Below are 24,009 nucleotides of genomic sequence, written 5' to 3' on the forward strand. Positions count from 1 at the left end.
TATGTCAAATGTTCTCATAAGTGTAACAGACTTCATGCAGAACAAATTGAATAAGAACACATAGTTAGGTCCAAAAATATTTGGACAATGACACAATCTTGTTGTTTTTGGGCATTGCATGCCACCACATTCGATTTGAAATGAAACGACAACGGAATTGAAGTGCAGATTTTAAGCTTTAATTCAAGGTGTAGAACATAAATATATAATTAACCTTATAGGATGTTTTTGCTATTTTTATACAAACACTCCTTATTTCAGAGGCTCAAAAGTAATTGGACAAATAAATGTAACCCTAAGTAAAATGTTACTTTTCAATATTTTGTTGAGAATACTTTGCAGCCAATGACTGCCTGAAGTCTGGAACCCGTGGACATCACCAAATTCTATGGTTTCCTTCTTTGGGATGCTGTGCCAGGCCTTCACTGCAGCCATCTTCAGTTTTTGCTTGTTTGTGGCTCTTTCTGCCTATAGATGTCAGAATTCATTTGTCTGCTTTTGTCACATCATCAATAAACACAAGTGACCCATTGGAAGCCATGCATGCCCATGCCATCACACTGCCTCCACCATGTTTTACAGAAGATGTGGTACCAGTGCTTTGGATCATGAGCTCTTCCAATTCTTCTCCAAACTTTTTTTCTTCCCATCATTCTGGTGGGGATTGATCTTAGTCTGTCCAAAGAATGCTGTTCCAGAACTGGGCTGGCTTCTTCAGGTATTTTTTGGCAAAGTCAATTCTGGCCTTTCTGTTTTTGAGACTTGATTAATGATTCGCACTGTATTTACTCTCATGAAGTCTTCTCTTCATGGTAGACTTAGATACTGATACACCTACTTCCTGGAGAGTGTTCTTCACTTGACTGGATGTTGTGAAGGGTTTTTCCTTCACCGTGGAAAGGATTCCACCACTCTTGTCTTCCGCGGACGTTGAGGCCTTTTTGAGTTCTCAAGCTCACCAGTGCACTCATTTTTTTCTCAGAATGTACCAAATGGTTGATTTGGCCACTCCCAACAACTAAAGTCTGAAGAAAAAGCAAAATATATTTTTGGAGTGCAATCCCCACATGCCGTTATCACCATGACAGGCAATTTGTTTTGTTCGATTACTTTGTGTTTGACTGTTAATGAGAATTTGTGTTTTCTTGTTGTGTGGTTTATCCCTAATTTGCCACACCTTGCAAAAGTAAAACACAGTTGAGGGTTGGGCAAAATAAATTCAAACATCATGACTGTGCTTGTTGGAACATAGTCCAAATTGTAATCAAACGAGGCACTTTTGTCATTGTTCAGAGGTCTGGGGTTCCATTCCAACTCTCCTTTTTGGGTTAGGGTTAGTTTGCATGTTCTCCCCATGGCTGCGTGGGTTTACCCTGGATACTGCATTCCAAAGACATGCTCTAAATTTTCCTGAGGTGTGATTGTAATTGCTTGTCTCTTTGTGCCTTGCGATTGGCTGGCATCCAGTTCAAAGTGTCCTCCGCCAACTGCCATGTGGGGATCAGCTCCAGCACGCTCGCAACCCTCCTGAGGGAAAGTGCTCCAGAAAATGGATGGATTTTTTTTGGTGCTGGGTGCCAAGTGTAGAGGACGCTGCCTCTGGTCTGAATTTTCCAGAGCATACTCACGTAAGCCTTTGTTAATGCCAAGTGTACAGGCGTGTCCATAAGTGTAGGTGTTTCCTGCGTGGCTACTTAATGATACCTACTGATGCTGGAAGCTGTTGGCCATTTTAAAGTTCGCAGCTCATGGAAGCGCCAGTATTGATAAGCACATTTCTGCTACTCCTACAAATAACCACAGGTGAGAGATTTTTTTTTCTTTCTTTCAATTATTGTTTAAATAAAATGACGTGAACAATTTTGAATTCCATCTGAAATTGTTCTTTTTGTGTTTGTCATCTTTAGAATGCAGAGGGCAACTTGGTGAGTCACGGCCTTTTTGCCTCCCCTTTGCTTCCTCCTCTTTATTTTTTTGGTTGTTTTGATGCATTGGAAATAATAAACAATGGATTTGGTTTGGTGAATATTTTGTTACAAATTGGTAACTCATTTCAATGTGTGTGTGTTTTCAGTGTGTGGGCAAGCTCCTCTCAACAGCCAAATGACTGGGGGTCAAGCACCTCCCCCGGGTGCGTGGCCCTGGCAGGTCAGCCTGCAAAGGTTTGGTAGACACTTCTGCGGGGGGTCGCTCATCAACAGCGATTGGGTTCTGACAGCCGCGCACTGCTTCGAAACGTGAGATATGAGCACACACACACCTGCATAGGGTATTAGAGTTGAGGCTAGAAAACTTGCTGAGCCATCAATCAATCACGAGTTGGTCTGGCAAACCCCAAACATTGTGTGGTCTAGCTGAGTCCCCTTCCAGACGGAACTAAAGTTGCTTATCTTTGTTCCGGGAGGAGTCAAGAGTAGAGCCACTGCTAATTCGCGTGAGGAGGAAATTAATTTGGTAGCTCGGAAATCTGGTTTGGCCACCTCTTGAATGCCGGCCGAAGGAGTTTCTGATGAAGACCTGGGTGGGACATACCAAGAAGCTGGCAAGGCCACATCTCTGGATCTGGACCAAGTGGCAAGAGAGACTGGCGTTCTCTCCTAAAGCCCCAAATTAGCGGAGGACTTTTCATGGGTTTCAATGAGCCCAAAGAGGCCTCAATAGAGCCAAGAGGTCCAGTTTGATACTAATAACAATACAAATCAATCACAAAAATACTAAGAGGGTAACAAAGAGAAACAGAATTATAAAAAAAAAAATAAAAAAAACACATCATGTTTGTTTGCAGGGCTGGAGTTGTGACAGCAATTGTGGGTCGTCATAGCCAACTGGGTCCCAATCCTAACGAGAAAAGCCTCAGCATCTCTCAGATCATCCCCCATCCCGATTATGACGAGCGCACCTTCGACAACGACTTGGCGCTTTTGAAGGTTTCTTCGCCCGTCCTCTTCAACGACTACATCAGGCCCGTCTGCCTGGCTGACAACGGAAGCAACTTCTTCACCGGAACTGACAGTTGGGTCACCGGATGGGGGATCGGCTTGGGAGGTCAGTCAGAACCCCTAATTTTTTTTAGGTCTACTAATCGAATTAAATCGTAATCCCATTGAATCGCAGACAATTTATATTTGGAGCTTAGTTGAGGACTTCCTCTGTCTCTTCTTCTATCTTTACATTACACAGCTAGAACTCAGTGCTGCTAGACATGTTGTGGCACAACGTGGTACTGCACAGAAGGCACACAACTAAATTCTGAAAATAAATTCTACACTGGAGCATAAATAAAATCCCCCAAAAATGATCACTTCAAAATCCATGCTAGAACTGATAGTGACACACTTTTGTTGTGTGCAATTCTGCAACCAGCCACCCAGAACCTGATGGAGGCAAACATTCCAGTAGTCGGAAACCGCCAGTGCAATTGCGACTACAACGAGACCATGATCACAGACAACATGATTTGTGCCGGCCTGAGAGACGGAGGAAATGACACCTGTCAGGTGACTTTACATTACGAGCGGATTCGCCATATCAAATATGGCGGACAGTCTGTCAATGATGTCCCAAGTTCCCCTGGATCCCCTGACAAAATGGCCGCCATGTTCCGCAGGGTGATGGTGGCGGTCCCCTGGTGAGCAGGCAAGGGTCCGTGTGGGTCCTGAGCGGGGTGCTGAGTTTCGGATTAGGTTGCGCCCGGCCGGAGATTCCGGGTGTCTACACGCGAGTGTCCCTGTACCAGGATTGGATCAGCATCGTCACGGGCCACAGCAACTCGCTAGGCTTCGTCAGCTTCATGTCTGTGGGCACCGATCCAGACCTGGAGGTCAACTGTAACACGAGCCCACCCCTCACCAGCAACAGCCTGCGCAGCATTACGGAATTTCCATATCCCCCCACCATCATCGCCTCAAAGTGCCCTGTGTTGACTTGTCCCGATTGCATATGCCACGAATCTCCTTCGCCCGTGCCCGCCCCTACCCTGCCACAAGATGGTGAGCCTGTTTCTTCCTTCCTTGGTCTTTGAGCTCAAACGTTTCGCCTCACCCATGCTTGTGTTTTCAGCATGCGGGCAGGCCCCACTCAACGGCCAGAACTTTGGGGGCCCGTTGGCCTCGCCTGGGGCGTGGCCCTGGCAGGTGAGCCTGCAGTCGTTTGGGAACCACTTCTGTGGGGCCACACTCATCAACAGAGAGTGGGTGCTGACGGCCGCACACTGCATTACGAGGTGAGATATGCGTGTGTACACACACACACACACACACACACACACACACGCACACACACGCACACAATAATAATCTTTGAAGAGATTAAAAAATTCACGGCATGTGCCCCTGCAGTTCAATGGTGATGGCGTCTCTGGGTCGTCAGTGCCTGCAGTGTTTCAACGAGAACGAGGTCAGACGCCCCGTGGTGGAAATCATCCTCCATCCCGACTTCGACCCGCTCACCCGCGACAACGACTTGGCCGTATTGAGGCTGTCCTCGCCCGTCACCTTCAACGACTACATCAGGCCAATCTGCTTGGCCGCCAGCGGAAGCACCTTCTTCCTAACCAAAAGCTGGGTCACTGGATGGGGGAGCCTCGCCTCTGGAGGTCGATCAACACTCCCATTTGAACTGAATGTTTTCAAAAACTCTTTTTTTAAAACAACATCCATTCACATTCAAATTATTTAAAATAAATTGCTTTACTCGCCAATGAAATAGGAACACTGTACGCCCAGCTTTCCTGTTAGTGAAACTTTTGGTGGTGTCATTGTGGTTGTGTGCATGCAGGTTCTCAACTGCCACCCGTCAACCTGATGGAAGTTAACCTTTTCGTGGTAGGGAACAACCAATGCGATTGCGACTATGGTGGAGGAGTTATCACCAACAACATGATTTGTGCTGGCCTGGAAGACGGAGGAAATTATGCCTCTCAGGTGATTTCATATTTTCCATCCTTTTCATCACAAACAAAGACAAGACACATTTATTTGTATGAAGAAAGGACGCCTGTCAGGTGACAAATATATTTGAACAGCATAACAGGATAAGTTGTTTTACACAATTCAAACCATGAAAGCATAATAAATAGACATCACACACACATACACATACACACACACACACATTCTCACACACACACACACACACACACAGACACACACACACACTTGGCACCTACTTTTGCCTCAGTATTGTTGTTTCCGAACATTATGAATCTCAATTAGTGTCTGTTGATGTCACCAAAGAAAACGTGATTTGGCTAGTAAGGAGGCTGTGGTGTTTCACAGGCTGACTCTGGCGGTCCCATGGTGGGCAGTTTTGGATCTCGGTGGATCCTCAACGGGGTGATGAGCTTTGGGATAGGTTGCGGCCAGCCGGAGAGGCCAGGCGTGTACACACGGGTGTCCAGATACCATGATTGGATCAGAAGCCACACAAGCAGCGGAGACCTCCCCGGCTTCGTCAGCAACATGATCCCGGGGACCGACCCAGACCTCGAAGTTAACTGTTTTGCGAATAACGTCCAACCAACATCGCCACCAACATCCCCACCAACATCAACACCAATATCACCACCAATATCACCACCAATATCACCACCAATATCACCACCATCAACATCAACAATATCAACACCAACATCACCACTCTCATTCGCCACACTACCACGACCACCACCACCACCGTCATCAACACTGTCATCACCACCATCATCAACACCGTCATCACCACCATCGTCCTCCAACACCATCACAAGCCTCTTCCCTCCCATTGGAAGTCTTGCCACAACATCACCACCACCACCACCGTCCTCCAACCCCATCACAAGCCTCCCCCCGAATACCAACACATGCCTCTTCCCTCCCACGGGAAGTCTTGCCACACCACCACCACCACCGTCATCCAACACCATCACAAGCCTCCCTCCGAATACCAACACAGACCTCTTCCCTCCCATGGAAAGTCTCGTCACAACATCACCACCACCACCACCGTCCTCCAACCCCATCACAAGCCTCCCCCCGAATACCAACACAGGCCTCTTCCCTCCCACGGGAAGTCTTGCCACACCACCACCACCACCGTCATCCAACACCATCACAAGCCTCCCTCCGAATAACAACACAGACCTCTTCCCTCCCAAGGAAAGTCTCGTCACAACATCACCACCACCACCACCGTCCTCCAACCCCATCACAAGCCTCCCCCCGAATACCAACACAGGCCTCTTCCCTCCCACGGGAAGTCTTGCCACACCACCACCACCACCGTCATGCAACACCATCACAAGCCTCCCTCCGAATACCAACACAGACCTCTTCCCTCCCATGGAAAGTCTCGTCACAACATCACCACCACCACCACCGTCCTCCAACCCCATCACAAGCCTCCCCCCGAATACCAACACAGGCCTCTTCCCTCCCACGGGAAGTCTTGCCACACCACCACCACCACCGTCACCCAACACCATCACAAGCCTCCCTCCGAATACCAACACAGACCTCTTCCCTCCCATGGGAAGTCTCCCCACACCACCACCGCCGCCGCCGCCGCCACCGCCGCCACCGCCGCCACCGCCGCCACCGCCGCCACCACCGCCACCACCGCCACCACCATCATCATCACCACCTTCATCAACACCGTCATCACCACCGTCATCACCACCAATACTCTCCCTCCCCGATACTACCATCAGCTTCTCCACTCCCAATTCAGCCACCAGTGAGTTCCAGGCTTTCTTACCTCCCTTCTTCCTTTCTTTTCGACCTTCCCTACTTCCTTGATTTACATTCAACAACAGAGGCACGCAAAAGCCCTGCCTCCTCCTTGATTTGGTCCCTAACGTTGCACTAGTACTGGACGGTAGAGAAGAAGTCACAATGACTCACTTAGAATTCACTTTATTCGAAGTAACAGTAAACAATGTGACGTCATTTATGGGGTGCAGCTTAGCTTGATGGAAAAACATTCAGCGCGCTTGCTTGCAAACGCCGGTTAGCATTAGCGTTTACCTAGAATGGACACGAAAAGATGGTCGTTTGAGTTTGCTTCTGTCCTTCTTCAAACATTTGCCAAATCTGACCTTATGTTTGTACGCGTTTTCAGCATGCGGGCTGGCCGCACTCAACAGCCGCATCGTGGGGGGTCAGGTGGCTGTCGAGGGCGCGTGGCCCTGGCAGGTCACCCTGCAAGATTTGAGGGGCCACGTCTGCGGGGGTTCACTCATCAACAGCCAGTGGGTGCTGACGGCCGCACACTGCTTTCGTAGGTCAGAAAAACAAACACCAACAAAAAGTTGAAGTTCAGTGGAGGAGTTGGTTGACGTTCCACGTGCGTGTGTGTGTGTGTGTGTGTGTGTGTGTGTGTGTGTGTGTGTGTGTGTGTGTGTGTGTGTGTGTGTGTGTGTGTGTGTGTTTGTGTGTGCGTGCAGTTTCAACCCAGTGATGGCGATTATGGGCCGACAGAGGCTACAAGGTCCCAATCCCAACGAAGAGATCCGCAGCATCTCTCAGATCATCCGCCATCCCGACTTTGATGAGCCCACCTTCGACAACGACCTGGCCCTGGTGAGGCTTTTGTTGCCCGTGCCTTTCAACGACTTCATCGCGCCCGTCTGCCTGGCCGCCAGCGGAAGCACCTTCTTCACCGGAACCAACAGCTGGGTCACCGGATGGGGAACCCTCGACTTTGGAGGTTGGCCGACACTCCCATTTGTACCGAATGTTTCAAAAACAACAGTGCCAAAAGCTCATTGTCATTTTGTTTTTCCTTTGTGTGCACGCGCAGTTCCACCGCTTTCCAACGAACTGATGGAGGTGGATGTTCCCATCATAGGAAACCAACAGTGTAGTCTCGATTACACGCCGCTGATAATCACCAACAACATGATTTGTGCCGGCCCGAGAGAAGGAGGAAGGGACGCCTGTCAGGTGACTTGATGGCGTTCACACAACCGTGGCAAATGTGATCTCGCTAATGAGAAATGTTCCACAGGGTGATTCTGGTGGTCCATTGGTGAGCAAACTAGGTGCCAGGTGGATCCAAAGCGGGATCGTGAGCTTTGGCATAGATTGCGCCCTGGCCAGTTTTCCGGGCGTCTACACGCGGGTGTCACGGTACCACGATTGGATCAACAGCATCACAAACGACGACGACCCGCCGGGGTTTGTCACTTTCACGTCCCCGGGAATCAACCCTGACCTCCAAGTTCCAATTGGTTAAAGGGATTCCCGCACTTCGACAGTTGCCTTGTTTCCTGGGAATTCCCTCAGCCTCAAATTAAATTATCATAAAATTATTTTATCATTCATTGTGTTTTATGGTTTTATAACAACAATAAAGGCTTTCCCTCGATCCTCTCATGTCAATTACGTGCCGCTCGGAAGCTAATACGCCCTCTTAACCCAAATGTGTCATCGTTAATATAGTGAAAATGAATAAACAGATTAAAAGGGAACCGCAACACTATTTTATTTTGGGGGGGTGGGGAAATTTTAGATTGAAAACCAATTTGGATTTTTTTTTTTTTTTAAGAACCATGACGTAGATTCAGCTGGTTTGTTTTAGCAGCGGGCCACAGAAAAAGATGTAGCGGGCCAGATATGGCCCCCGGGTCGTGATTAGGACACCTGTGCTCATCGAGCATCTGGCCTCATTTCACGTTGTGCAATCTGTCTCAAAAATCACCTTACAACAGGAGAATTTCCTGTCTTTTTACTCTTGCTTTGTAAATGTGGAGCATTAAGAAAAAAAAGTGTTATCGAGGTTTCCACGTGTCGCAAAATTGGAGAAAGAAAACGTAATGAGGGACTTTTGCCACTACTGGAGGATGATTGACAAGGAGGGGAAGTTTGCGTGATGTTATTCCTGCACACTGGATGCCAAATCACTCAAGCAGCTTTCATAAGGTAAAGGAGGGCAGGGACCAGCAATGTCATTCTTCAGGTTTCTTTTTAAATGGCCAATGAGCATGTTTGCATTCAAAATAATCACAGCCTTGCTTACAATTTACAATAACTGGAAAATGTCGACGTACCTATGAAGGTGTGGCCAAAGAAAAGGTGTAATAGGTGAAGGGGCGTGGCTTCATGTGGGGCGTGTCCTCCGTATGTACTTATTGATGTCAGCCATCCTCACGCTTTGTGGAGATGAACGAGATGGACAAGCTGATGTTGAAGACATTGCTGCTACTGCTGCTGGGCACAGGTTAGAAAGATTTTTGGTCATCTCTATTTTTTTGTCCAACATTTTGTCGTTTAGATGACTTCAGAAGAATCACATTTGGGATCGGCAATGATGGCGTGGTACATTCCTGGATAGAGTTTGCGTGTCTTCCAGAAGTCCCGCAGAAAATCTTCAAAATGATCATCACACTTTTACGTCATCCAAACATCCTTGGATCACCCAGTTGTCGAGGATACCACTTCGGAATTTAACCAAAATGATCGAATCCCTTTTCAAATTGGGTCCTTGACAGTTTTTCACATGGTAGACATGTCCACAATATTTCGTGCTGATCCATCCAACTAAAGGGATTTTTTTTTTTTTTACGTGCCGCAACTGAGCAAATTTATCCTTTTTTTTTGGTACAGAAAGATTTGTATCTAAAGGCCCTGGATATTTCCTTCTCTAAAAATTGCATGCTGCTGATTTGGGAGTTTTTGATCATTTCCTTCTTTTGTAGCAATGATTGAATGATTCACCACGTTTGGAATCATTCACTCGTTCCTGACTCCATCACTACCACAGGATTTTTTTAAACTTCCCCGTTCGACCATGCCGAGGGGAAAGAGACCCACCGGACAAACATGTTTTCATAGACAAGCATGTGGCAAATGGAAAAAAAATGACGCCATCAAAACCAGTCAGACCAACACGATAAAGATAATAGCGACTTACCGTATTGTGCACAACAGTTCTACTTCCTTTTAGCTCGAATATTTTTCTTTATCTCCTTCCTTGTACTTGATTGTTGACATTCTTTGAATGCCTTCCGATTGTTCGCTTCATGTACAATCAACAGTGAATAACTGCAATGACAACTGGAATTCTTCTTTTTGTCTTTTCAATCTTCAGAATGTGGAGCGCAACCAGAGGGTAAGCCTTTTGTCTATTTGTTTATATATTTGTAATTGGTAAATTGATTTATTGTATAGAATGCAATTGCAATAAATTACTGTTGCTTCATGAAAATATGATACAAGAGGCCTAAGTGTTCATCAATAACAAGATGCTAAAAAGTCTATTTTGGATTATCATAAACCGTTGTGTGTGTGTGTGTTTTTAGTGTGCGGACTGGCCCAGCTCAATAGCCGCATCGTGGGGGGTCAGGCGGCTTCCCAAGGTGATTGGCCCTGGCAGGCCAGCCTGCACATGTCTCCGAGGGGCCATTTTTGCGGGGCGACGCTCATCAACAGCGAGTGGCTGCTGTCGGCCGCACACTGCTTTTTCAGGTACTTCAAATTTGCTCCAGACTATAGCGGGGCATTTGCGACTTGTGGGCTCCAGCGAGGACATTTCGATGCCAAATAATGAGCCATTGGAATTAAAAAGTAGATTGACTTGATGTCATCATTTCTTTGTTTTTGTGCAGTACCAGACCTGTGACGGCGTTTTTGGGTCGTCAGAGTCAGCAAGGTTCAAATGCAAACGAGGTTAGCCGCGACATAGTCGAGACCATCCGCCATCCCGACTACAACCCGAGTACCTTCGACAATGACATCGTCCTATTGAGGCTTTCCTCACCCGTGACCTTCAACAACTTCATCGCGCCTGTCTGCCTAGCCGCCAGCGGAAGCACCTTCTTCACCGGAACCGACAGCTGGGTCACCGGATGGGGCAACATCGGCTCGGGAGGTCAGTCCGAGCAAAATAAGAACAATTATTTTGATGCTAGCGTACGGTTGAACTCCAAATTGTCAAATTAGTTTCTTTTAATGGGATGATGTGTTTGTGTGTGCAGTTCCTCTACCATTCCCTGAAAACCTGATGGAGGTGGAGGTTCCCGTGGTGGGAAACAACCAATGCAATTGTGACTACGACAATACGATCACAGACAACATGATTTGTGCGGGCCTGCGAGAAGGAGGGAAGGATTCTTGTCAGGTGACTTTTGATGGTGTTCACAGAAAAGAACCGTGCCAAACGTAATCCCGCTCATGAGAAGATTGCCGTGTTCCACAGGGTGATTCTGGCGGTCCAATGGTGAGCAAGCAAGGTGCCAGGTGGGTCCAAAGCGGGGTGGTGAGCTTTGGAGAAGGTTGCGCCAGGCCAAACCTGCCAGGCGTCTACACGCGGGTGTCTCGGTACCAGGGTTGGATCAGCAGCCATATTGGTAGCGACAACTTGCCGGGGTTCGTCACCTTCACGTCCTCGGGAACCGACCCTGACCTGCAGGTTAGCTGCGGTGACCAGACGCCGACCAGCACAACCCCACCGCTCGTCAGTACTAGCACTGGCACACTCACACGTGAGCAGCGCCGCACACCGCCACTTTAATGCGAGTCAAAATTGAATGTTTAAAATATTAGTATTAAGGTTGCGGAAAAGTGAGGGATTTTTTTGTGCAGGGGTCTTTTGCGGGACCGCCCCATTGAATGAGCGCCTCTCGGGTTCTGGATCGGCCACAACGGGCGATTGGCCCTGGGCGGCCCGTCTGCATTTGAACGGAAGTCTCGTATGTAGCGGCATGTTGATTAGCGTGGACACCGTGCTGACCAGCGCACAATGCACCGCACAGTAAGGCGACAAGTCGGCACACGAGCAAACGTCGGATGCTTAAAGCGGGCTTGTGCTTTGCAGGTCCGACGCGGTGTCCGAGTGGACCGTCTTCCTGGGTCAAAGTGGTTCTGAGACAGCGGTGAACGTGATCACGATCACAACCAGCACACGGCCGGGTCCGAATGTGGCGGTCTTGCGGCTGGCATCGCCGCCGCCGCTGTCCAACTTCATCCAACCAATCTGCATGGCCAGTGGGCAGATCTTCGCAACTGGTTCCACCTGCTGGGCTGCCGGATGGAGTACGAGCCAAGGAGGAGGTACATATCTGCTCTACTTAGTGTTCTTTGATGTTTACAAAAAAGCACCTTTGCTTTGTTAAATGTCTTTTTGTCATTCTCGTCCCGTTTTGCGCTGCAGAGGTTCTCGAGGAGGTCCAGACGCCTCTGCTGGACTGTGGGAATGGGACGTCCACCGACTCCATTTGTACTGAACTGACAATTGACCAGGTGACCTTCACTTCTTCTGCTGCTTTCACATTGCACATCTAAGCTGGCTTTGGAAGATAAAATTCAGAATGGACAAGACTCTGACTTCCTGTCATGTGACTTGCGTCCATGCAGGAGAATACTGGTGGGGCGTTGATGTGCCAGCTGGGCAGCTTCTGGTACCAGGCAGCGGTGCTGGACACCACCAACGCCAGCCGAGCAGGACGAGAGGACCAAATGATTGTCTTGCCCAACCTCAGTGTCTTTAACAGCTTCCTGAGACAGGCAGTGGGGGATTTCTTATCACCCACCACCTCCAGCTCAGCGCCGCCATCCCACCTCAGCGAGCTCCTGTTGGTCGGCGTGGGTTTGCACGTTGTCCTGATGGCAATATGTAACTGAACGAAACAGGAAGTGTCCCAACTTTAATGTGAAAGCTATTTTTCAATTACTTGGATTATTGCTTCTGATGCTAATCAAACTTTCAACCTCCCCATTAACTTGTACAGACTTCTGAAGAAATAATATGAGCACTATTTTTTTCTTTACAGAAAATGTGAAAATGAATGATTCGCTCTTTTTGATGATTTTGTCAAAACATATTTCTATAGACACCGTCCTTAATAAACGTAAATAGTTTTACATATGTAGCATTTAATTTAGGGATTATATATATATATGTATATATATATATATTTATGTAATGATCATTATTTTCTAACATGCTGTAATGATGTGTATATTTACGTTACCTGGGTTACATTTTATTTGTGAATTGCTCTGCTACGCTCTTCGTGAGGGACGGCAGGAAAAATAAAAGAAAGGAGTGAGAGAAAAATAAAGACGTGGCTGAATCAGTCCTGCCTTGTCGGTACAGTATGTCAGATGGATGGATGGATGGATGGATGGATGGATGGATGGATGGATAGAAGGATGGATCGATGGATCGATCGAAAGTCACAATTTCAACATTTCCGCGTTTAATGTAAAAGGTAGAAAAAATAAAATATTTTTTGGTGACTTGAACTGAGACAAATGTGCTCAAAGGGTCAAAGGAAACAAAGTCATTGGCACTATTGTGAAGCCACTTTCTTGAGCTCAGAAAAATCCTTCCAAATCTTGACAAAGATGGCACGTTGACGTCTTCTCCCGTTCAGTCCATTTCAGCTAAAATGTCCTTGGCAGCGTAGAATTGTAAAAATGGTTTAATACGTAGCATTTGTGTTGAATGATGTTCTTGCTGCGCACTACTTGATACGGATCTCGAAGCACAGACAGTTGCACGACTCGCACTCGGGGGGCTGACACGTGCATGCGCAGTCCCAGCTGGAACACTGCAAACACAAACAGCAGCCACCATCCTCACTCACCTTTGTGAGGATAAATCCACACCCCTGCAAGGTGTGGTGTTTTGCGCGGTCTCTCACCGAGGGGGGCGATCCGACGTCCATCAGACACGAGCGCAGCGTAGGCAGTCGACAGTCGCACGACTGCGCCAGTCGGAAGCACTGATCCCACACGGAGAAGTCGGGACAGCAGGAGCCGCACAACGGCGGACAGCGCTCCTTCAACACAGACCGCAACATCTTACTTGCTCGTTTGTTTTTCCACGGGGGGGCGCTACATACCTTGAGGCAGAATCGTATCCAGAGGACGAGAGCCAGCACCAGCATGTAGAGAGTGACGCCAGCCATAATGATGGCAGGTAGGGGGACCGCCAAACCCAAAACAGGAACAAGCTGAGCGAGAAGACCATATGATGTTAGATAAGGCGTCAAATCTATGATTTTAATGGTTTTTTTTTTTTTCTTACGGTCATTCTCAGCCAACTTGAAGGTCACATGTTCAGTTTGCCTGCAGTCACAAAACATTGTCATCATCAACTACATTTTGGCTTGCTCTGCTTACGCTTATTGTTTCATGTGATTGCTTGTGTCTTCTGATGTGAATTTTGGAGGGAAGAGATTGATATCACCAGCATCAAACAAAAACTGAATTAAAACTCGAGGCACAAGCTAATTGTGCAATTTATCCCATCTAGTGGAACATCCTGTGTGTGCCACTTTCATTGACAGTTGCTCAATTGTATGTAATTTGCACTCAATAATTTTCGGCCCAATTAATTGAAATTGGATCATCGATATACTGTGCAAGCGGTTGGGGGGGGGGGGGGGTCATCGATCCCTACGCACGTGCTTACCTGGTGTCAGAGTTTATTGAAGATGAGATTCTGTTGAAGATGAAGACCAAACAGCTTCTTGCTTTTATTTCCCTTCTTGTCGGATGACGTCACTCTTTTCTTCTTCGTCCTTATGGCAAAGTTATTGTCAAAACACATGAGTCTCCTGTCCGCTATGACGTCAGACTACAACAAAATGAAGCGCAATCCATTGCTCACGTTTGTAGCCAAACCTTGAACGAATGACAACTCAAATCTACTTACTGAACTACCTTTTTAAAAGTAAAAGGGTAACGCTAGCAGGAGGCGAAATGTAGCTTCGGCGCCATTTTAGCGCTCAACTGAGTCGACTTAAAAAGAAAGAAAAAAACGAAACTCCAAAGTCATCATGTACCCACGCATTTGTTTTTTGGAGCTGGACGAGGAGAGAAGGAAGAGACGTTGGAGAAGAGCGTCGTGAGCTTTGACTCTTCCACAACCCGTCAGCCATCAACAATGGCTGCATCGACGTTGCCTTGGAAACATACGGCACGCGAGAAGGCTCGAAAGAGGCGAACGCCCAAAAATGAGAATTCAGGTATTTATTGCACAATTGGCTTGCTTATCTTTCTAGTCTTACATTGCTCAACATACATCGTCCACTCACTGTTGAAAATTAAGTTCTGGTATGGGCTCACCAACAATTTGAAATCTGATATTCCTTGGGAAGTTAACAATTACTGCTAGGTTTTATATATATATATATATATATATATATATATGACTAATTTGGTGCATGTGAGGGAAAAAAGAAAAAATCAAATGAAGTTGCAATAGCTTTGGATTTGTTTTCAAGGATATTTGAATGCGTCACAAACCGCTCTAAACTAGGTCATCTACAGAAGATGAGCCTGTATAGGAGAATGACTGCAAACCCACTCATCTTGATATCTTTTATATTACGGTGGCATAACTGTCACCAGCCTCTATTAACATTCTGGCTGAGCCAATCACCGCTCAACAACATATGGAGACGCATCATTTTATTGAAACACTTTAAGTACAAAACAAAAAAAGTTACATGAATAGTGCCTCCTCATAGTGGCACAAAGACCTAAAAAGGGAAAAAAATGAAGTAAATAACCCAGGGAAGGCATGAAGACGTCATCACCATTCGTCTCGGATGTTGTGAGGAGTCTCAGGAAGTCTGCGCTGCCGCAGAGAGTCTGCCCCCTGGTGGTGGAGGGCGGCAGTGGTGGTACACAGTCCCATGTTAGAACAGCTTGTTCACCTTAGCTAGTAGGAGCTGGGGCAGGGGGAGGAAGAGCGACAGCAGCACATTGGGGGAGGGGGCCTGGAGGTGGGGGAAATGATAGTCTTCCGGGTGAGGGGGCTATTGGTAGCGTCTAAAAGCCGTGTACTTTGAGCTGCTCATCTTTGGCCAGGTCAATCTACAACAAAGATGAGACAGTGAATGAGCTGCAAAGGGTAAACAAATCAAGTCAAGATGACTGCGACTCACCTCTATGAGGAACTGGCAGATGTGCTTCCGCTGATCTCCCTGAAGTTGGATCACTTCACCATACTCCGGGGCTCGATCACGGTCCCATTGCAAGCAAATTTCTGTTGGAGCCAAGCGCAAAAAATGAGATACTCGAGTGACAGTTTCTTTGTATCGGTGACCAAAAAGAACCAAAGCTGAATCTAATCGAAAACAATAATGGGTTTTAACAGGAGGGGTGCTGACCTTCTTGAAGGCCTTGACTAGCTTCTTCTTGTCCATACTCGGCTGCGATGCCACTGGACAGTACGTGAGGGGTCTTCCTGCCGTTCCGCTGGTGGATTCTTATGTGGAGGTAGTCATTCTTTCCCAGTTGGGAGGCAGTCCATCACCCTTAGTTTGCATCAGCAAAGGGGTCTAGGGGTATAATATAAACAATAAGCTCATGGAGCACACGGTTCATCGCGACCGTATCAGCCAAATCCCTCGACTAGCTCGGGAATCCTGACTCAAAGGTCAAATTGCGCAGTGCCTGCGCATGCCTATTGCTGCTCCCCATAAAAAAAAAAAAAAACTCCAAGATTAGATTTCACGCTTTCACTTTGGATAAACCAATGAAATTAAACAGGCCACTTATGACCATTCAGCGGCGTGCTTTCCAGCACCCAGTGAAGACAAAGCGAGGACAATAAAAACAACAAAACCGACGGTGTCGAAGCACATCGAAAGGAGGAAACGTCAAAATAATTGACCGAGATTTTTTTCAGATCCCCCTGGCAACTTTCCTGGTAATCCAAATTGGCACAATAAAGACATCAACTTTCCTGTGAAATTGCTTTTCTGCAAAATAATTTAAAAACGTTAGAAGAAAAACTGTCAAGGATAAAAAGCTAACAGGCTGTTAGCTTCCTGCCAAATGGCGGCCGCGTTGACCATTAGCTCAGGCCAGCTAATCTGCTAATCGCCGAATTCCATCAAATCACATCACAATATTATTTCATCAATTTAAACGTTAACGTCACGCCAAACCTAATCGTGTCCGAGAAAGGAAAGAAAACTCAATATTATCCGAACGTCTGTAGCGGAGAAAAAAAAACATCGCTTGCCCTTCCCCCCACCCTGTCGCTCCCAAAACACTCACCAAAAGTTTGGAGGTTCTGGATAGCGGACATACGATAAGATTTGCTTTCCTTTCGGATAGTAACTTGGTTCGCGAGCGTTGCTTCGTCGGCTGAGTGGGTTCGGGTCGTGCTAGTAGCGTTCGGGCCTAAAGAAAGGGCTACGACAGGCTAGGCTAGGCTAGGCTAGGTTTAGCTTTTTTTTCTTTTTTTCCGCTCGGCGTTGCCACACAAGCAGACTCAAAATGGAGTCCGGAGATGGTGAGCAGCAAGAAAAACAAGCCTTTATAGCCCCGCCCACAGTACGTCATCACGCCTATGACGTGCTAGGACATCTGACGAATCAGAGGGGCGACTCCTATCAGGTGTCGCTTCAGGCACAGGCTGACGTTCCAGTTTTGATTACTTTAGTTCATGGCAGCGAAGTGGCTGAAGCACAAGTAGTAAAAGAAACATTCAAAAAATTAAACTCAACTGTCAGTTAAACAGTGGTCGGCCGTTCATTTTTGCTTTTAGCGGGGTCTATCTCAGTTCAGTTTCAGTTTATTTAAAGGAAAGGTCGACATGTAACATGTTTCATGGACTGGCCTGACTCAGTTCAAGAACTGTTTTACAGCAGGTTCCTATAACATTACATACATTTCAATACAATATATACTATATATATATATTGTTAATGGGTGCAAGTTTGGTTTGTTATTAAAAAATGTGTATAGCCGTTTAAATTGGACAATAGAGGTGGCTGATCTGATTTGAAGGGGTATCTTATTCCAGATCTCGTCGGAATTCACCTCAGCAGGACGTTTCAAAGTAACGTTATGGGTACTTCCTGTTGTCGAAACCTTTTTGGCGGACAGAGGCATAAATGCCCATTTTTTTTAAATAATTTCCCATACCATTTAAAAAAAAAACGATAGGTTAAATACAATTAAATGCATGTATTTTAATTAAGACCAACGATTTTTTTTAGCGAACTTATGTATTCTTTTTAATAACGTTTTTAACGTCGCCAAGAGAGCCATATCTGGCTCGCGAGCCAGATCTGGCTCGCGAGCCATAGGTTCCCAACCCCTGCCCTACAGCAAAGATAGTCTTACATGCTATCGTTATAAAAAAAAATGTTTTGCTAATCAAGACACTGTGGCCTTTTTAAATTTCGTCATACATGTGACAATGACAAAGATCTATTCTATTAATTTTGTAGGATAAATAATGATAAATTTAATGACAGCCCTTGTGCACATTAAGACTACATGAATAATGTATGATTATTGGCACCTTTACCCTGTTTTCCTAACCCTGCACAATACAAATTTAATCATGTTAGGACCAACCTAGTGTGTCATTTTGGAGATGTGAGGATTCTGCCTGCCAGTGGCGATTTATTCTTTCAATACTGATGAGCGGTAATTTTGATTTCCAAATAGTATTGTCATCTTTAAGTGAGGGATGCTTAAGCTTGCGTGTTATACAGTAGTAGTTTATTAAAAGACCACCAACATGGATCTGCGGAGCTTCCAGAAGGTTGCAGCTGCACAGCTCCAGTCGGTGCAAGTAAAAAACCTACATGTCATAAAAAAGACAATGTGAAGAAAATCTTTAATGAAAGTCACATGGAAAAAAAAAATTGCAACTAAAAGAGCAGATGGTACAAGAGGGGCGTCGCGAGCGTACCGCTGAGGGAAGAATACTGCAGCGCTGAGGGCACCAGCAACACACAGCAACACCTTAGCAACAACTGCCACACAACTGCGCCTAGTGCACAAAGACAACATTATGAAAATAAAAAAAGTTTTTGATGATAACAGCCGACTACAACCATGTTTCGCTTTAGACATGAAAACACACCGACTCCTTGAACGGGAGTGTCCGAGTCCATGGAGTGGAGCCACTTGTTTAGAAACCCCAGGACAGTAAAACGTCCCTTGCAACACCAGCCCGCTCACTAGAGAGCAAAGGTTTATATTCATAACGAAAAGCACAGAGAAAAAAAAAAAGAAAAGAAAATAAAAAGACGCAGAAGCCGCAAGACAACCTTCTCCACAACAAGCGGCTTCTTGCCCTGGAACATCATCATCCATCTTTCACCTGAAAGGAAAAAATAAAAATAAAAGTCAGTAGGGTAGGACATCAAGCTTTGAGGCTGTAAATGTCACGAAATCAGAATACTTTTCCACGGCACTGTTCACATACCAATAAGAAAACTGGAAATTCAACAGGACAGTCATTATTAAGTCTCAAGTTCATTGTAGATATGCAAAATAAAGTTCTCACCCAGGTTACTGCAAACTAGGGTGAGTCTCCTCCATTCTCAGCGGCTGACTTGGGCGGGCTTTTAGATCTGGACCCAGAGCCTCTTTTTGGAGGGGAGACGGAGCGGCTGGCGGACCTGGAGCGGGACCTGGAGCGGGACCTTGGATTGGACTTCTTGTTCCGAGGAGAGCGGGACTTGGATCTGGAGTAAGATCTAGAGCGGGATCGGCTGTAACGGGATCGGCTTCGGGAGCGAGAGCGGGACCGAGAGCGGGACCTGCTGCGTCTTCTTGGTCGGGGGCTGCGGGAACAAAGTTGACATGTAGACATTGCAAACCTTTTTGCCACATTCACATATACATACAACATATTGATTAGAGTACCAAGGGGGTGAAATAATTAGGGTAAAATTGAGGAATGCATCACTAATTAAAGATTAATCATTACATATGTTGATATATTTTAAGGTGGAATAATACGTTTTGATAAACTAATGCATTTAGCTGATTGCAGCAGTAAAAATATTTGTCTATAAATAATAAATTCATTGTTTTTCGTGCTTAATAGTTTTTAAAATTCATTTTGCGACTGAAATAACATCACGTGCTGAGGGTTCAGGTAAAAAGACCAATCACGGCTCATCTTGCTAACATTACATGACCAAACTCAGAAACCAGATCATTAATTGTACATAAAAAATAATGATCAAAATTCAAAAAGACAAACAAAACCAAACAGCATATTTTTGTTTTTCCTGCCTATTCAAATGAAGCGCCAATGCACTTCTGCGGGATCACCGTGCATTGTTGGCCATGCTTTGCCAAACAAAGCGTCTCCGCTTGGCTCCATTTTTTTTTTTTTTTTTCTTACCTTCTGCTTCGGCGACTGGAGCCTCCGTATCTTCGGGGTGGGCCTCCTCCTCCTCCTCCTCCTCCGCCACCGCCGCAGCTTCCACGACGCCCGCCGCTGTAATGCGAATCCGGAGGTCTGCCGTAGCGGGCCATCTGGACGCGCAGCTCACGTCCGTCCAAAAGCGCGCCGTCCATGGCGTCCATGGCGTCCTCCGCGTCACGCTTGTCGTTGAAGCGGACGAAGGCGAAGCCGCGGCTGTCCTTGGAGTAGCGATCTCGCGGGATGTACACGTCCCCGACGCGGCCGTACTTCTCGAAGACGTGCCGCAGGGTCTCCGGCGTGGTGCGGTACGTCAGGTTGTCCACTTTGAGGGAAGTCATGCCGTCGACGTCAGGCGGAGGCCTTCCGTAAAAACTCATGGTGCTGCCGCCCGCCGAGTGCTGTTCGCCTTCCAGAGAAAAACAAAACTAATCACACCTAACTCACTGGTGGTCGCCTTCTCACTCGGCGTTGGATCCCGCCCAAGTTTGTTATTTTTGTTCGATTGTTTGTTTTTAAGAACGCAATCTTCTTAAGAGAGCATTTAATCCTTCATCTCAAAACTACGTTCGATACAAAATGGCTCACTCGCTGCCGCCCTCGAGTGCCTTCTTCTTCCCCTTCGCCTTCTTCTTCCGGTAGTGCATCATAAACAACCACATGATGCAACACTGCCACCTTGTGCTTCGGAGCAGGAGCCGCACTTCCACCCCAACATGAGCATTCTTATATTAAATATAAGAATCTAAATCCTTATTATATATTTGCTTGTAACGCCAATGAGCACAGGAAATGATTTTTGTCAACTTTAATTACATTGAAAAACACTAGTGTGGATGAAAACATTCTCAGGAGTCGTCAGTTCAACAAAAAAATTATAAAAAAAACAAAACGACATTGACATTAGTCACGCTCCATTCCTCTTTACATCCCATCATGCAGCGGGCTAGATGACATCACCTGCAAGGCAGAGTAACTCATCTGATGCTCGCCACGCGTGATTGACAAGACATCCAATTGGGAATCTGAAGCTTATCTTCACTTACGCTGGCTTGATTGACGTACTTCCCCTCGCTGTCGTCGCTGTCGTCGTCGTCGTCTTCATCACTTTGGGACGACAACGTTGGCGTCTCACCTGGAAGTAAGCATCAATCCATCAGGGAGGAGGCAGCAAGGGCGCTGCCTACCTTCCTGACAAGGTTCCACTTCCTGCTTGCCAATCAGATTGACAACGATGACGATCAACTTACCCTCTGGAGGAAGCGCATTCACGTTCAGGTAGCCTGTGTTAGCTGAGGAGAGACAGTTAAACACACAGGCTCTAAGACAGGAAGTCAGCAGTAACATAGGTTGGTGATCTTTGCGGGTGCTTACATTGGACGTTCTCGTAGCTGTGCAGTTCGCCCTGCAACAAAGACCATTTTAAATGACCACTACCGAGAAAAGCCGGCAAGTGCGTCGGATGCTACCTGAGCTCGGCGTGGAGGCGCCGCTAGGATTGGCAGCAGGAGCCTCGTCTCCTGGCAACACGATTCTGCAAGACCGACAACAAGGACAAGATCAGACAGGACATGGCAGGCACTCTGATGCCAACGACCTGGAGAACTTACATGTAATCTCCAGCGAGAGATTCTTGTTCTGTGGAAACAAACGACAAAAAAAACAATCATGCATTTCTCTTTGGATAACAATTCTTATGTTTCCACTCACACAACTCAAAGTGCTGAACCTCCACTACAGGGCCAGCATTTTGTCTTTTTCAGTTCCTCAGACCAGAGATAGAGTTAAGCAAAGATGTAGAAGAAGAACCGAAAGCATAAAAAAAACACTAACTGAAGAAATAGTAGAAGTACAAAAAAAAAAAAAAACGAACATGAAGGAAAACCAGAATCAGAACAAGCGCGTGAAGGTATTTGAAGGCTCACCATCGTGGGAGTTCTGGTAGCTGTGGTTACTTTCTGCAGAAAGAAGAAGACCAGGACTAAAAAAAATGTCCTTCAACTTGTTGGTGGAACTTTGTCATCTTTTCATCTCACCGCTTTCTGTGAGCTCTCTGTCAGATCTTCCGCTGCGCTGACTTCCACCATCCAAAGCGGAATGCTTGGAACATGAAAGATGTGAAAATCAACCATGAAAAGAATGTCATTAAAGATGTGATGAGGAACATGACAGATAAGAAGAGACACGAAAGTCCAGAATGTGGCGCAACTCACAAAGGTGACAGCAGGCCAGAAGTCAGGCGAGTCGTCGACTGATCTGCAAATCAGTAAACGTTTGTGCTGATAAAAGCTTCCTTTGTTAGCCTCCACAAACGTTTGCTTCAAATGTGTTAGCTTTTAATTTGTCATTTTTAGCATCTGTCATATCTGCTTCAGCCACAAACTTGCTTCAAAATGCAACATCGTCATTTAGTTTCTAACAAATTTAGTTTTAGCGATAAACAGTTGTCAGATGGCTGTGGATGTTCTCGTTCATCCAGAAAATGGATTGCAATTGGTCGTCTTACATGTTTCACTTCCTTGTCTGAGCAGGCTTCAATAGTTCTTCCTTGAGGCCTCATCTAATTTAGCTTGTTAGCTTTAGCCATAAACGTAAGCTTCTGGAGCTAAACAACTTACGTGGATGGACCAGTGTGAATTGAGAGGACCTGTGTGTGAGAGACAAAAATTGAGTGTGAATTGAGTGGACCTGCGTGTGAGGGACAAAAAATATCGAGTGTGACTCGAAAGTGATTGGTCGCATTGTGATCGGTCGCACCAAGGCGTTCAACTCACGGGATGTACTCGCTGGTGTAGCTCGCTTCCCGAATGGAAACTGACGACACCAAAACAGAAAATAAAAACAGTTCAGTTGAACACATTGATGACAGAAGGTGACAAGAAGTGACATCATGCGAACCGGGTGGTCCATTGTCCCTGCAGTGCAGACACGCCAACGCCAGGGCGACGCCGCACGCCAACACGGCGGCCGACACCAGTGCGGGCAGGAGCAGAGATGCGACCTAAGGATGTAACCACAACGCCAGTCAAAAAGCGGGCCGAGCAAAAACGGGTCACCCACAACTCACGTCAAAGGAAGACAACATGGCCGACATGCCACACTCAGGAAGTCGCAGCGCCGCTGCCGCCGAACTTTGTGTCCTTGCGAACAAAGGAGTAAATCGTGAGGATGAAGATGACGTCAAAGCAGATGATGATAAAATGAAGAATTGAGTTAAAATAAAGATGAAGTAGATGGACAAAGAGGAGGCGAAGGAGAAGACATAAGACCAAGTAGAACAAAATAAAGATGATGCAGAAGAAGACGAAAAGGTGAAACCTTTTTGACTGTCGAATGTTTTCAGAGCATGTCAGGCAGCCATCTTGTATGAAGAGCGTGCGAGGTACAGAGAAAGAAGCGGCAATGACAGGATGAAGGCGAACCGGAGGACTTCCCGTCAGCCAGGTGCACGCGTGGAAAAACGACGCCGTGACGTCGCCTCAGCAACGGCGGTCACTGTGTGAGTAGATCTGGGCCGGTCAGCCGTTTCGGGCTCCTCGCCGCCGACACGGGCTCATCTAGCAACGACTTGCTCCCGCCCCCTTCCTGCTCCTCTCGCCCAATCGCCCGCCGCTTTCAACGCCGCGTGCGCTCAAAGCGGGCTCCTCTGCCGCGATCAAAGAAGATCTTCACACCGATGAACAGGAAACCACATCGAGGTGATTGGGGGGGAAGAGGGCGGAGCTACAACTAACTAAACCCACACTGACCACCTGGATTGTCTGAGACAGGCAGATGACTATGTGACAAGATTAAGACAAGATGACAACCAGAGCCGAGGACAACTGGGGACGGCAATCACCAGGAAGTCAGACTTGTTGGATGTCGAGAGGACAACGAGCAAAGCAGAGGACG

At 46.6% G+C, this 24,009-nt stretch overlaps 5 protein-coding genes across 10 annotated transcripts; 1 reads left to right on the forward strand and 4 right to left on the reverse strand.

The window, feature by feature from the left end:
• Positions 1–1,498: 1,498 nt before the first annotated feature.
• Positions 1,499–12,850, forward strand: LOC119126199 (transmembrane protease serine 9-like). The gene is made up of 26 exons (XM_037257333.1): positions 1,499–1,803; positions 1,908–1,925; positions 2,075–2,237; positions 2,786–3,045; positions 3,364–3,497; positions 3,608–3,989; positions 4,060–4,222; positions 4,338–4,594; positions 4,777–4,922; positions 5,277–6,399; positions 6,490–6,568; positions 6,647–6,711; positions 7,096–7,258; positions 7,421–7,683; positions 7,777–7,919; positions 7,984–8,206; positions 9,109–9,195; positions 10,066–10,086; positions 10,277–10,442; positions 10,583–10,845; positions 10,952–11,094; positions 11,173–11,458; positions 11,559–11,727; positions 11,791–12,026; positions 12,127–12,215; positions 12,330–12,850. Exons 1-26 carry the CDS (start codon positions 1,749–1,751, stop codon positions 12,594–12,596), a joined length of 5,364 nt encoding a protein of 1,787 aa, XP_037113228.1. The 5' UTR covers positions 1,499–1,748; the 3' UTR covers positions 12,597–12,850.
• Positions 12,851–13,157: 307 nt separating this feature from the next.
• On the reverse strand, positions 13,158–15,134 carry si:ch211-198p11.6. Of its 2 annotated transcripts, XM_037257501.1 has the most exons (6): positions 14,768–15,134; positions 14,395–14,503; positions 14,008–14,048; positions 13,823–13,933; positions 13,622–13,759; positions 13,158–13,528 (listed from the first exon to the last, which is right to left on the reverse strand). In XM_037257501.1, the coding sequence occupies exons 3-6, from the start codon at positions 14,011–14,013 to the stop codon at positions 13,442–13,444; spliced, it is 342 nt and encodes a 113-aa protein (XP_037113396.1). In that variant the 5' UTR covers positions 14,014–14,048; positions 14,395–14,503; positions 14,768–15,134; the 3' UTR covers positions 13,158–13,441. The 2 variants fall into 2 exon arrangements, with proteins under 2 accessions (XP_037113396.1, XP_037113395.1); XM_037257500.1 differs by having other exon boundaries at positions 14,395–15,134.
• Positions 15,135–15,378: 244 nt separating this feature from the next.
• On the reverse strand, positions 15,379–17,243 carry LOC119126308 (eukaryotic translation initiation factor 1-like). The gene is given in 6 exon segments (XM_037257497.1): positions 15,379–15,803; positions 15,875–15,945; positions 15,948–15,975; positions 16,100–16,132; positions 16,134–16,270; positions 16,995–17,243. Coding segments are annotated over 6 exon segments (345 nt in total). The 5' UTR covers positions 17,026–17,243; the 3' UTR covers positions 15,379–15,758.
• A 1,187-nt stretch (positions 17,244–18,430) lies between these two features.
• Positions 18,431–20,743, reverse strand: LOC119126301 (serine/arginine-rich splicing factor 2-like). 5 transcript variants are annotated; one of them, XR_005098627.1, is made up of 5 exons: positions 20,095–20,743; positions 19,246–19,525; positions 19,007–19,059; positions 18,646–18,726; positions 18,431–18,534 (listed from the first exon to the last, which is right to left on the reverse strand). XR_005098627.1 is itself a non-coding variant. In XM_037257488.1 (3 exons), exons 1-2 carry the CDS (start codon positions 20,493–20,495, stop codon positions 19,261–19,263), a joined length of 666 nt encoding a protein of 221 aa, XP_037113383.1. In that variant the 5' UTR covers positions 20,496–20,743; the 3' UTR covers positions 18,552–19,059; positions 19,246–19,260. The 5 variants fall into 5 exon arrangements, 1 of the variants encoding a protein (XP_037113383.1); XR_005098624.1 differs by having other exon boundaries at positions 18,646–19,059; XR_005098626.1 differs by lacking the exon at positions 18,431–18,534 and having other exon boundaries at positions 18,552–18,726.
• Positions 20,744–20,908: 165 nt separating this feature from the next.
• On the reverse strand, positions 20,909–23,209 carry LOC119126200. Its single transcript, XM_037257334.1, has 13 exons — positions 23,176–23,209; positions 23,014–23,116; positions 22,890–22,929; positions 22,734–22,762; positions 22,329–22,371; positions 22,152–22,215; positions 22,041–22,073; positions 21,726–21,753; positions 21,585–21,649; positions 21,490–21,519; positions 21,366–21,407; positions 21,162–21,250; positions 20,909–21,075 (listed from the first exon to the last, which is right to left on the reverse strand). Exons 1-13 carry the CDS (start codon positions 23,207–23,209, stop codon positions 21,040–21,042), a joined length of 636 nt encoding a protein of 211 aa, XP_037113229.1. The 3' UTR covers positions 20,909–21,039.
• Between the last annotated feature and the right edge of the window lie 800 nt (positions 23,210–24,009).

This window comes from Syngnathus acus, chromosome 8, assembly GCF_901709675.1.
Source record: "Syngnathus acus chromosome 8, fSynAcu1.2, whole genome shotgun sequence".
NCBI lineage: Eukaryota > Metazoa > Chordata > Actinopteri > Syngnathiformes > Syngnathidae > Syngnathus > Syngnathus acus.

Bases quoted from the DNA above. Each gene is read 5' to 3' on its own strand.
- LOC119126199 (XM_037257333.1), top strand. From the start codon at position 1,749: ATGGAAGCGCCAGTATTGATAAGCACATTTCTGCTACTCCTACAAATA. The intron at 4,923-5,276 runs GTGATTTCATAT...GGTGTTTCACAG, and splicing joins GAGGAAATTATGCCTCTCAG to GCTGACTCTGGCGGTCCCAT. The intron at 11,095-11,172 runs GTGACTTTTGAT...CGTGTTCCACAG, and splicing joins GAGGGAAGGATTCTTGTCAG to GGTGATTCTGGCGGTCCAAT.
- si:ch211-198p11.6 (XM_037257501.1), bottom strand. The intron at 13,760-13,822 runs GTATGTAGCGCC...TCTGTGTTGAAG, and splicing joins GGATACGATTCTGCCTCAAG to GAGCGCTGTCCGCCGTTGTG. The intron at 13,529-13,621 runs GTGAGAGACCGC...TTGTGTTTGCAG, and splicing joins ACGTCGGATCGCCCCCCTCG to TGTTCCAGCTGGGACTGCGC.
- LOC119126301 (XM_037257488.1), bottom strand. From the start codon at position 20,495: ATGAGTTTTTACGGAAGGCCTCCGCCTGACGTCGACGGCATGACTTCC. The intron at 19,526-20,094 runs GTAAGAAAAAAA...TTGTTCCCGCAG, and splicing joins TCCAGTCGCCGAAGCAGAAG to CCCCCGACCAAGAAGACGCA.
- LOC119126200 (XM_037257334.1), bottom strand. From the start codon at position 23,209: ATGTCGGCCATGTTGTCTTCCTTTGACGTGAGTT. The intron at 21,251-21,365 runs GTAAGTTGATCG...GCTTACTTCCAG, and splicing joins GAATGCGCTTCCTCCAGAGG to GTGAGACGCCAACGTTGTCG. The intron at 21,076-21,161 runs GTAAGTGAAGAT...TCTGCCTTGCAG, and splicing joins AGTACGTCAATCAAGCCAGC to GTGATGTCATCTAGCCCGCT.